A 12,777-nucleotide genomic window follows, 5' to 3' on the forward strand; every position below is an offset into this window, starting at 1 on the left:
ATGGACACATTGATATTTGTGACCATTGACAACAAAATGTACTTAGGAATACAAATTGAAACATTTTAAAACACCAATACTTTGTTTATGGTGTAGTTTTACCTGTCTTATATTTAGGTTGAGTCATCAAGACATGAAGTTCTATCCACAAAGGCATAAATAGCATTTTCTTTAAACTGTGCTGTGCTTTGGGTCTCTGATTACCTAGCTGTCAGTAGCACCCGGCCCGTTCTGTGGGCCAGGCCTCCTGTGTCCTCTCCTTCCTGCTCTCTTTTTCTCTCCCTCCCTCGTTCTTTCCCTTTTTTAAATTGTGGTAAAATACACAATATAAAATTTACCATCTTAGCCGTTTTTAAGTGTACATTTCATTGGCATTCAGTACATTCACATTGTGGCCATCACCACCATCCGTCTTCAGAACTCCTTTCATCATGTAAAACTGAAACTGTCTCCATTAAACACTAGCTCCCCAGCCCTTGGCATCTGCCCTTCTCCTTCCCGTCTCTGTGAATTTGACTACGCCATGTGCCTAATAGAAGTGCAGTCTTAGAGGATTCGTCCATTTGTGACTGGCTTATTTCACTCAGCAGTGTCCTCAAGGTTAATCCAGGCTGTAGCAGGTGTCAGGATTTACTTCCTTCTCAAGATTGAATAATACTCCGCTGTGTGGATGAACCACATTTTGCTTACCCATCATCCATCAGTGGACATTTGGGTGGCTTCCATTTTTTAGCTATTGTGAAGAATGCTGCTGTGAACATGGGTATGCAAACATCTCTCTGACAGCCTGCTTTCAAATCTTTTGAGTATGTACTCGGAAGTGGGATGGCTGGGTCAGGTGGTAGTTGTGTTTTTAACATTTGGAAGAACCACCCTGCTGTTGTCCACAATGGCTGCATCGCTTTGCATCCGACCACTGAGCACAGGGTTCCGGTTCTTCTCGTCAACGCTTGTTTTCCCATTTTGCGATGGTCTCCTCGTGGGTGTGAGGTGGGGTTCTGATTTACGTTTCACCATGATTAGTGACGTGGAGCGTCTTTTCATGTGCTTTTTGGTCATTTGTGTATCTTCTTTTGAGAAATGTTTACTGCCTTTTTGTTGTTGTTGTTAATTTATTTTGGGCTGCGTTGGGTCTTTGTTGCTGTGCGCGGGCTTTCTCTAGTTGCGGCGAGCAGGGGCTACTCTTTGTCGCAGTGCGCAGCCTTCTCATTGCGGTGGCTTCTGTTGTTGCGGGGCACGGGCTCTAGGCGCACGGGCTTCAATAGTTGTGGCACGCCGGCTCGGTAGCTGTGACTCGCGGGCTGCAGAGCGCAGGCTCAGTAGTTGTGGCGCGTGGGCTTAGTTGCCCCGCGGGATGTGGGATCTTCCCAGACCAGGGCTCGAACCCGTGTCCCCTGCATTGGCAGGTGGATTCTTAACCACTGCAGCACCGGGGAAGTCCCCACTGCCCATTTTTTAATCCCTGCATCCTCTTGTGTTTAAAGCAGCAGGTCTCAGGGTGTGTTCTTGAGACCCAGGGGCGCCCTGAGGTCAGTGCTCTAATGACAGTAACACTGCGCCAGTCGGCAGGTGTCGCCCACTGTATGTGCACCGAGAAATGACATCCGGGATAGAGCAGGAAGATTCATAGTTAAACTTTATTTTTGAGTCTAGGTCTTTTTTTTTTAAATAACTTTATCGAAGTATAATTTAAATGCCATAAAATTCGCCTGTTTTAAATGTCCAGTGATTTTTGTTAGTTTACCAAGTTGTGCACCCAGCACCACAGTCCAGATGTAGAATATTTCCGTCACCCCACCACAGCCCCTCAGCGTGTGTCTTTTCGCTCTTCCGTCTGGCGAAACTACAGGTGCTCACGGAGTTCCTCTGCTGACACTGAGGCATGAAGGGCGCCTCCAGGGAGGGCGTGCCAGGTGTGGCTGTGAGCCCAGACGGCCAGGTCTCCTCCAGGACACCCAGGAGACCAAGACAGTGACTGTGCTGATGTTAAGGTTCAGGCTCTCAAATGAAAATCAGAATTTTGGAGAACTTGACAGCTTCGCAGGGTTTGATGGCTTTTCCAGATGACCGTCATGTGATGTCACAAAAGCATACCTGGGTAGAAAGCCATTCACAGTTCAAGGTGGACTGGTGGACCTCCGCCCAAGAGTCGGAGAAGTGCAGTGATAGGACTGCAGCTCGCTGTAACGGAGCCTCAGAGGACACGCGGAGTGTCTGGAGAGGCTGTCATGGGTGTCCGCAGGCCGGCTGCACCTCGTTCTCTGGAGCCACCCAGCACAGCAGATGGGATGCAGAGCACAGTTGTCTGTAGGAACCCAGCCGTCTTTCATTCTAACGTCAGATTCAAGGGATTTGCAAAAAGGAAAATAATGCTACTCCTTTCGCGAAGTGTTCTTAAAACGTTTTCATAAAACTTTTATGTTAACAACTATTGTTAACATAAAATTACATACGTTATATTTTATGTCTTTTAAATTTTCTGTTTTAATTTCCAATATAAACATATCAATTAATATAATCAGTTATTATATATCAGTAAATATAATCATTACAAAGGCTCTTTGGGGGTCCTGAGACCAAAAAGTTACAAGAACTCTCACTGGCCTATGTTGTTTACAGAGAAGCAGCGCAGAAATGATTTTAATTCTTTCAGCTGCCATAATGACTGTATTCCTTAAGAAGTTAAAATATCTCAGAATACTGCTCAATATGACTGTAGTTGTCCATCACAGTTCTCTGTGAAATAGGAAAGTACTTGAGTTTTTTGTGTTCTTTCATTAAAAGTTTGTATGTGACAGTTCATTGGATTTTATGCCTGTTAGAATAAGCGTTTGTAGATCTTGGGCTGGTCTTTAATATTTAATTATTAGATTTTTATATATTCTGCCTTCCTTTTAGGAAGTAATTTTTAAAAACCATGACGTACCTTAAACTTCTTTATTTTATTTTGACAATCCCTATATTTGTTACTTATTCTGAGTTGTTTAGACTAACAGGAAATGGGACCAAGGAATATCTAAGTAAGAACACTATGTCTTATTTAGAAATAAAGTCTTTGTCTGAAATTCTAGTGTGAAGCAAGCATTTTGTATGGAAACTAGAGAGAGACTGTAAAATTATCTCCGCTGTTGCAGTGGGACGCATTGCAAATGCGGTGACATGCGGCTCATAAATGCCATCTGGAGGCACCACACTGACGCCAGTCAGACCAGCGGTCAGAATTTTAAGGTCTGTAGTGTTTCTGGACCCACGGGCAGCCACACTCACACATGTGCCCGCAGAAACAGGCACTTTCTGCTCCCCTCACACCATGAGCGGGATGGGCTCCTTGGGCTGCTGTGTGTGGTGTGTTTTCCTTTCCTGTCGTCTCTGTGTTCAGGTCCTCGGTTTCTGCTGAGGCTCAGGTAGGCTTTCTCTGTGTATGTGTCTGTTTCACTGGTAGAGTTTGGGTTTGTTACTTTTGAGCTTGCAGGTTCCTTTTTTGTAGGTATATTTATTGTGTAGTGAAGAAAAGCAGGGCTCAACACAGAGTGTATCATACAACCAGGAAAAAAATGGGGATGGGTATACTGACTGACTGATCTATCGATCCCCCACTAATGGATCCCTGCCTTTGGTGCAGGGCCCTGGAGATGGGGAAACATCACTGAGGACCTTTCTGAGTACTTGGATGCCTTTGTTGCCCTGCATTACCGTGCCTCACCAAGCCCCGCACCACACTGCCACGCTGCATCCTTTTTTTGTTGTTTGCTTTTTGGCTTTTGGTTTTTTGGCTGTGCCATGAGGCTTGCAGGATCTTAGTTCCTGGACCAGGGATTGAACCCGAGCCCCGGCAGTGAGAGCGCCGAGTCCTTCACCACTGGACCACCAGGGAACTCCCAGATCCTTTCTCCTTGTTCCTTTTGGGCTCATATCCCTGTCCACGCAGAGTCCTTACAGAATAGTAAGACTGTTTAGTCATCCAGTCACAGTCTCAATCCATGTAAATTTTGTGTTCGTGAAGTTTCATTTAGAAGCAGAAGACTGTACAGTTTTTAAACCAGTAGATCTATTTTTGTTTCCATTTCCTGGAGAATTTTTTTTTCCAAACAAATTGCTTTTTAAAATTATGAAAGTAATATGTGCTGACAGAGTCAAACCAATAACAGTTTGGGGTGTATCCTTCCAGACTTTTTTCTACGCAATTAAAAATTCGCTTTCCAAAAGGCTGGTGGGATTACGCTATTCTTGCTGCTCTTCCTGCCTGCAGGTGTGGGACATCTGTCCTTGCCCGTGTGTAGACTGCCCACGCTTCTTCCTGGGGTAGTCTTCTCCTTCTCTTCGGAGGCCGGGGGCCCAGACGCATGCAGTGTGGACCTCAGCACTCTGGGAGCGGGGTCCGGGGGCGGGTCTCGGGGCGATGCCCCTGCCCTTGCGTCTCACCCTCCTCTCTCAGCTCCGCCCATCCACCTGCCCCTCCTCCCTCCCCTGCCAACATGAGGAACGGAAGAGCTTTTTTTGTCAGTGGGCTCGGGGGTGATGTTTCTGTTTTGTTTTGTTTTGAAAATTTTTTAAATACAAGAAGAACAGAGAATCACAAATACTCATTTATCTGCCACCCACATATTTATTTTAGATTTTAAAAAATTATAGAACAGCTGTGGTTTATATTGTTAATGCTTTCCTGTGCTTACAGTTTTCTGCAATGAGCTTTTGTTACTTTTCAGCTACATAAGCAGCGTAGACTATGATGTGAGTTTCTGAGAGTCAAGCATTGAAGAAGTATATGATGTTTTGGAATTCTTTATTTAGAGATATGACTGCATAGTCTTTTTTCTTTGAAACTCTCGGAGTCTCTGGGATTTCGAACCCCCTGTAGTATATATGTCCCAGCCTCTGACTTATATGTGATCTCTCAAACACTTTGAGAAATTAAAAAGTTAATTGGTTATTTTTGCATTCTCAGAGAAGCAATTTTTTTAAGCGTACTTTATTTCGTATTTAATTTGGAGCATTGTATTATTAAGTTGGTTTTAATACAAGTTTAAATATTCATAATGTTTAAAAGGCAAAATTTATTGTTTCTTTAGATACCAAATGATTATTTCTCTTTAATGTACATGATACAAGAAAAAACGTATTTTGTTGACAGAAACATTCAAATGGAATATCATGTTTAGAAGTGAATACATTAAAAGATGGCTTACGATTTAACTACATGCTAACCAATTGAAAATGTTTTCTAAAACCACTTAGATCTTGTATGCCAAATTTATTTTTTAAGCCTCTGTACGTATTATCTATTCAAAAAATTAAATTTTAAGAAAGTGATTCACTCACTAATTAATTTTAAAATGTAGACTTCTTGCCTCCTGTGCTGAAAAGTCAAGTGGTTTTCTTGAATAATCTTGGTGTTCTGTTGCTGAATAATGCTAAAAGTTGACCTTCTTAATTCTCTGTTGTAAAGTATAAACACCCAGTTTATCATTGCTGTCTATGTGTTTTTTCTCTCTAATGCATTTTTTTCAGTACCAGAAATAGCCTGAAGTGGTTTGGTAGGAGAAATGCAAATGTACAGAGCTGGTAAAGACCACCCTGGCATAAACGTGCAGAATTCTGATCATTTTTGTGCTTCTGGTTGATATCTCTTTCAGTACGGGCAGTCTTTTGAGTCAGAATAACGACCCTGTCGGTGCACCTGCAGGCTCCCCAGGGCACGTGTGTCCTGAGCAGCAAACCCCAAGGCAGGGCCGTCCCGATCATCGGGGCGCTCTCGGGCTTCTCTGTTGCAGGGGAAATAAAGTGTTCCTACGGTGACTGTGGGACAGGGGCCCTGCGGGAGCCCTTTACGAGGTGCCGCTCACGGGACAGCCCCAGACCTTCCAGGCTTGCCTGCTGTGGCCTCGTGGGGTGGCCGGGACCGCGCTTGGCCCGCTGCCTGTCTGCCTGGCCCGGCGCCGGGGGAGCAGGGGGAAGCTGACCTGTGCGCTTGGGCCGGGCGCCCCTTCTGACCTGGCTTTTATTTCCGTAGGGAACTGTACCTGGGGCATGAACTGCAGGTTTATACACCCTGGAGTCAACGACAAGGGCAACTACTCCCTCATCACCAAAGCTGAACCTTTCCCGCCCAACGGTGCCCCGCCTCTCGGACCTCACCCTCTGATGCCTGCCAACCCGTGGGTGCGTGAACACCTCTTTCATTCATTGCTAGCAAATCACACCTAAGCTCTGTTTGTGACTCTCCGACTCAAAGCACGCTAATACGCCTCGTATGGCAGGCGTTTGTGCCTTCTAGCTGCTCCGGTGTCTCCAGGTAGAGGCCCCCCGGTCTCAGGGCAGCTGGGTTGGGCGGAGCGAGGCTCGGAGGAGAGAGCGGGCGGTAGCCGACCGGTGTTCTACTTGGTGTTTTTGCTCCCCCTTTTTTGTATAGATTTTCAAGTTCGCGTGCTCTCTGAACTTTTCCCTTCTCATTTTTTGATAGGGTGGGCCAGTAGTTGATGAAATTTTGCCTCCACCCCCTCCAGAGCCCCCTACGGAGAGTGCTTGGGAGCGAGGACTCCGGCATGCAAAGGAGGTAATGGGATCAGCCGAAAACCCGGGGAGGAAACTAGTGGCGGTCCTCGCGCACAGCTAGCGTTTCTGTCTCCGCGAGGCCTGCTAGGGCATGGCGGAGCCCAGGCGGCCAGGGAGGCCCCAGCAGGAGCGCGGCCCGCGGTCGTCCCGGGGCTCGCGGTGCACCGGGCTGTGCCCGAGCCAGAGCCGCAGCCCCCGGCCCCTTGGAGGCACTCCCCAGAGAGTTGCCGCTCCTGCTTCCCCGCGGCCTGCCCTCTCCCCCCACGCTCTGGGCCGCGCCGGTGCCCGGGCTTACGCTGCGTGGCTCGGGCCGCCTTCCCTCCGGGGAGGTGGCGGGCTGAAGCAAAGCGCTTCCCGCCCTCGGCACGCGCCCGCCCCCAGCGCCTCTGGAGCACTCCTCCCGCCTCCCTGCTGAGGGCGCGTCTGCAGCCCCTTGGGTCGGTGCCAGCCCTGGGAACGGAGTCGCCACCCCGTCACCTCTTCCCAGGCCTGGGTGAGCTCCTGAGTGCAGGGCTCACTGTGTCTGCAGGGACCGGGCGCCCCGGTTGCCCAGAAGCGTGCGTGGGGTCCCGCGTCCGCCCCCAGCACGGAGCTTAGGCCTGGCCTGTCCCCAGTGAGTGCTCGGTCGTGCTCTCCTGCCACTCCAGCCCAGGCTTCCGGGGTCAGTCGGGACAGCATCCCCTTTGTGTTCCTAACAGTAACTGGTGCTGGCTTCTCTCTTCTTACAATGGTAGGTTTTAAAAAAAGCAACCATTCGAAAAGAACAAGAGCCTGACTTTGAAGAGAAAAGGTTTACGGTGACTATCGGTGAAGATGAACGGGAGTTTGACAAAGAAAACGAAGTTTTCCGAGATTGGAACTATCGGATCACAAGAGATGTTAGAGACACAGCGTAAGGAACGGCTCTGCCTCTTCCTTCCCTGTTGAGAGAGAATTCAGTGTCCCCAGCTGCGTGGGGCTTGGACTCTGGAGAGCAGCAGCGCTGAGGTTACCCAGGGCGCCCTGGGGCCTCTCCACCCGCCAGCCTGAGGATGGCCTCCCCAAGAGCGTTTCAGGCAGTTTGCAGCTGACTTTCCGTGTTGTTTTGCTTCTGGGGAGGACACGTTTTAGCTCCGTGCCTGGGCCTTGTGACTGCAGGGGGCCTCACGCCCGTTTGGGTTCCTACGAGAGCTCGGAGAGGTTTTACAGCTGCTCCTAAAGCCCCTGGGGCCCCGTGAGTGTCCTCCCCACTTTTCCCCAAGTTCCCCAGGAACCAGGAAAAGCTGTGAAATTTGTCACTGAAATCCGGGAGTATGGCAGGTTTCTTCATTGTTTCCTCCAGACATTTTATCACTGGTCTTTTAAAACAAATTGCAGAAGCACATGGGGTTGAAACACCTGTCAGCTCTGGAGGAGCTGTGTAGCGTCCCAAGTACAGCCCTCGGCTCCCAGCACGTCTGCTCCGGGGCAGGCGCCGCTTCGTTGCACTCACCTCTCAGGACCGAGCGGGCCAGGCCTCTCCTGAGCAGGCCGGCTCCAGCATCGTCTTCTCTCGCAGTGACACCGGGCCTGGAGGTTTGCTGCTACAAAGCACAACCACCGATTTCTGACCGAAACGACAGTCAGAGGCTGAGAAAAAGGCCGTAGGGTTGGCTCTGCGTTTCCAAGATCACCAGTGCTTGGCCTGAGCGGTGTGAGGGTTGGAGCGTTAGGAAGGCGTCTGGCTGTTGGGAATGAGAAACAGCTGTGTCACTTGGTAGAGCAGCCCAGGTCACCCTGCCGGCACCCCGCAAGTGCTGGGGGAGAGAGATCCTAGAAAGCAGCCGCTGCAGGCCACACAGACGCAGCGCGGCCTGGCGGGGGGCCTCGGGCCTCTGCAAGCTCTGGGCGTCTCCGTTTCCCCCGCCAGTTTACCCAACGGGAAGGGTCAGTCTGGAGGCAAGAAGTCCCTGAAACAGCCTCCAGGGCCATCTGCTGCCGGGTGTACGCTTCCCTTCCCTGCACCCCACCCAGGGTTTGAGTCAGGGACCCGTGCAGGTCCTCTGGGTCTGTGCGTGTGGGAGCTGGGGCCTCCCTGCCTCTTCCCAGGGCTTAGTCAGCTGTCCTGTCCTTGTGATTGAAGGCCCACCTTTATCTCCCGCACAGGGGTCTGCTCCCAGACCTCCTGTTTTATTCAGTGGGTCTGTTTCTTCACGGGCCGGGCCAGCTGTGATGTTGTGAGGTCGCGGAGGGTGTGTCTTTTTTTTCTTTTTTTCTTTTTCTGTTATTTGGCCGAGCCGTGCGTTATGCCGGATCTTAGTTCCCCGACCAGGGATCAAACGCGTGTCCCCTACAGTGGAAGCGCGGCATCTAACAACTGTTCTGCTGGGGAAGTCCCTCGGAGGGTGTGTCTTGTTTTTCCCATGGTTTCTTGGCTGGTCTTACATGTTTCGGTGTCCGTGTGAACCTGAGGATCAGTTGTCTAGCTGCATAAAGAATCTCATCAGCATTTTTACAGGGATTGCCCTAAATTTGTAAATTAACAAAGGGGCTTTGTAAATTAACTGACTTCTTGGTGATGTTCAGTTGTCCTTTCCAAAGACAAGGGACGTGGTCTCATTTATTCACACGTGCTTTTGTGTCTTTCAAGAGTGCTAAAGTTTTCTTCAAATAGGTTCTGCACGTTTGTGATTAAATGAATTTTGTTCCTCAGTATGTTTCCTTCTTTCTTGCTAGGGTAAGAGGGATTTTCTGTACCCTCTGTCTCCTGACTGGTTATTATCTGTGTGCGTAAGGGTGTTGGTTTCTCTGTGTTAAGTTCTCTGCATCTGCCTTACCGGGCTCCTCTTGCCACTTGAATCGGCTTCACCGTCATGTCTTGGCTTTTCACGTACAGCATCATTTGATGTGCAGGTTGAGGTGGTTCTGGGCTCTCCTGTAGTCTGACCACGGTGGAGCCTGCAGCACACGGGTGGGGCTGCCTGAGAGGCGCTGGGCTTCCTCGGCCCGTCGGACCTTAACGGGAATGCCTCCCTGTTCCCAATAAGTAAGGTGCTGGCTTTAGTTCTCAAGTGTGTGAAAGCATGTTATCATGTTAAGAAAGGATCACTTCCTATTTTCATTGAGAAAGGGGTATTGGATTTTTGTCACAAACGTTTTCATCATCTGTAGGTGTAAGCCTGTGATTTTTCTCTGTAGGTCTGTGATTTTCTTTAGTATATTCATTTTCTAATATTGACTCAGCCTTGCAATGGTGGTGTGTTATTTTTTTTATGTGGTGTCTGAATCTTTGCAAATATTTTATGTAATGTTTTTGCGTTAATATTCCTAAGCGATAAGCTTGACTTTTACTTGCTCTCTTTCCAGACTTGAGCCTTACGCAGACCCTTATTACGACTATGAGATAGAGCGGTTCTGGCGTGGCGGGCAGTACGAGAATTTCCGGGTGCAGTACACAGAAGCGGAGCCGTACCATAACTACCGGGTAGGTGGGGCTTACGTGTGTAGGTCAGAACTTCACTGATGGACCCATTAAAATCATCCCTTTTTTATTTATAGGACTTTATATGAGCTTAATTGTGTGGGCGTGGTGTACTAATTTCATGCCCCGGTTGACTGTTCATGGAGAACTAATTCGGATCCATTGACTAACTTTGTGGTGATTTGAACAGATCCTTCCTTGGGTTGGTCTGTGCTCTTGCTCTCTTTCTCACCGGAGCTGCTGGTTGGGTGACTGATGCCAGCGGCAAGGGGTGTGTCCCACCCTCTTGAGCACATCACTCTTTCAGGCTCCTTAGGACCACCCTTTACGGCTCGTGCCGCCTCATGCGCTGGCTGCCTGGGCCACTTCCAGCCATTGCTGTTGGTGCTTCTCTGAGATACAGTAGATTTGTGAATGTATGTGCTTCAGTCTCTGAGTCCCTGACTCTATGCTTTTGGCGTGAAGCTGCCACTTGGAAGAGATCTGTTAAAAGCAGGTTAGCAGGGCTTCCCTGGTGGCGCAGTGGTTAAGAATCCGCCTGCCAGTGCAGGGGACACGGGTTCGAGCCCTGGTCCGGGAAGGTCCCACATGCCACGGAGCAACTAAGCCCGTGCGCCACAACTACTGAGCCTACACGCCTAGAGCCCGTGCTCCGCAACAAGAGAAGCCACTGCAATGAGAAGCCCGCGCACCACAATGAAGAGTAGCCCCCGCTTGCCGCAACTAGAGAAAGCCTGCGCGCAGCAACAAAGACCCAGTGCAGCCAAAAATAAATAAGTAAAATAAATAAATTTATTTAAAAAAAAAAAAAAAAGCAGGTTAGCAGTTTTTGTGCCACGACTTAAGTCACATTCGTGAGTTTTTTGGAGCAAAGGGAGCTGACTGTCTGGGAACCCATCAGATGGTGAGCTTGTGGTGAGAAGGGGCCCCTGGTTGACCACGCTGTGCCCTCTCCCCGGCAGGCAAAGCAGACTCCTCGCTGGGGCCGGCCTGCGGTTCCAGGTGCCTCGTGACAGACGGGGCAGCCTCGAAGGGAGCAGGACCTGCTGGGGTCCCTGCCACCATGTCTCCCTGTGGCCCAGGGCAGGCTGCCTGTGCAGAGCTCAGTCATCTCCATCCCTCGACAAGAGCTAAGGCCAGAGAGGTCTGCCCAGCTCACTGCGGCCTGGGTGCTGATGTTGGAAGGGCAGGCTCTGCAGGGCACCCCCCACCATGTGGCCTCAAGTCCGTTTCTAGCGCTGAAACAAGACCCCCACCCTGGCGGTTCTGTCTCCTGCTGCTGCTCTCGTGTGTCCTCCCCGCGCCTCCCCTTCCGAGTGGCTAATCGCGGCATGTGCGTATGTTTGGCTTCTCCACGAAGGAAAGGGAGCGGGAACGAGAGCGAGAGAACAGACAGCGGGAGCGGGAGCGCGAGCGGGAGCGGGATCGGGAGCGCGAGCGGCGGCAGCGGGAGCGCGAGCGGGAGCGGGAGCGCGAGCGGGACAAGGAGCGGCAGCGGCGGAAGGAGGAGTGGGAGCGGGAGCGCGCCAAGCGGGACGAGAAGGACAGACAGCACCGCGACCGCGACAAGGAGCGCGAGAAGGACAAGGAGAAGCCCAAGGCCCGCTCCCCGCAGCCAGCAAGGTGAGGCGCGTGCCTTCGCTGTCCCCGGGCGGGGGGCGGGGCTGCGGGGCGGGGCCGGCCACTGTGCGGCGCTCCAGGAGCTGGGGTGCTGGAGCTGGAGGCCCGGGCGGGGGGCGGGGGGGGGGGGCGGCTCCGGGGTCTCGGGCAGCCTTTTGGAAGCAAAAGCGCAAACACGTATTTGAGTACTAGCCCAGGACACGTGGTCCTCTACAGAAGATCGTAGCGCTGGCTGAAGCGTGTACGTCCTGTGTGTCTTACAACTGTGTTGAGATGTGAGTCGCATATCATGCAGTGCACCCATTTAAAGGGTCCAGTTTCAGTGGTTTATACCATAGTCACAGCGTCGTGGTGCCGTCACCACAATCTTAGAACACTTGTGCCCCAGGAGGAAACCTCATACCCATTAGCTGTCATTCCCCATTTTCTAGCCCCTGGCAGCCGCTCATGCACTTCTGTCTCTGGGGGTTTGGTTCATACAAATGGGGTCATATAATGTGTGGTCTTCTGTGATTGGCTCCTTTCACTTAGCATGTTTTCCAAGGGTCAGCCACTTCGTGGCATTTATCAATACCTTGTTCCTCGTTATAGCCAAATACTATCCCATTATGTGGACGGACCACATTTTGTCTATCCATTCGTCCGTTGATGGACACCTGGACTGTCCCGACGTTTTGGCAACGGTGAATGTGGACATTTATGTACAGGTCTTTGTGTGGACATAGTTTTCATTTCCCTGAGATATCTATATATCTAGGAGTAGAATTCCTGGGTCACATGCTAAATATGCTTAACGTTTTGAGGAGCTGCTAAACTTCCACAGCAGCTGCACTATTTCACATTCCCACCAGATATATGTGAGGGTTTGGATTTCTTCCTCACTCTTATCAACACTTACTATTACCCGTTTTTTAGGTCCTAGCCATCCTAGAGGTTGTGGAACGGTATCTCGTTGTGGTTTGATTTGCATTTCCCTAATGACTAACAGCGTGGAGCATCTTTTCATGTGCTTGTTGCCTGTTTGTATATCTTCTTTGGAGAAATGTCTATTTAGATACTTTGCTTGGTGGTTTGTTTTTTTGTGTTTTTTTTGTGTTTTTTTTGTTTTTGCAGTACGCGGCCTCTCACTGTTGTGGCCTCTCCCGTTGTGGGGCACAGGCTCCGGA

General features: G+C 50.2%; 1 protein-coding gene across 2 annotated transcripts in view; it reads left to right on the plus strand.

Annotated features, from left to right (window-relative positions):
* Positions 1–12,777, plus strand: part of ZC3H18 (zinc finger CCCH-type containing 18) — a 50,486-nt gene that overhangs the window by 18,110 nt on the left and 19,599 nt on the right. For both annotated transcript variants that reach the window (XM_024125056.3, XM_024125057.3), the window contains 5 exons: positions 6,011–6,159; positions 6,461–6,553; positions 7,287–7,444; positions 9,877–9,994; positions 11,352–11,614. In XM_024125056.3, the coding sequence (XP_023980824.1) occupies positions 6,011–6,159; positions 6,461–6,553; positions 7,287–7,444; positions 9,877–9,994; positions 11,352–11,614 (781 nt within the window). The remainder of the gene's footprint in view (positions 1–6,010; positions 6,160–6,460; positions 6,554–7,286; positions 7,445–9,876; positions 9,995–11,351; positions 11,615–12,777) is intronic.

This window comes from Physeter macrocephalus, chromosome 17 (genome assembly GCF_002837175.3).
Source record: "Physeter macrocephalus isolate SW-GA chromosome 17, ASM283717v5, whole genome shotgun sequence".
Taxonomy (NCBI): domain Eukaryota; kingdom Metazoa; phylum Chordata; class Mammalia; order Artiodactyla; family Physeteridae; genus Physeter; species Physeter macrocephalus.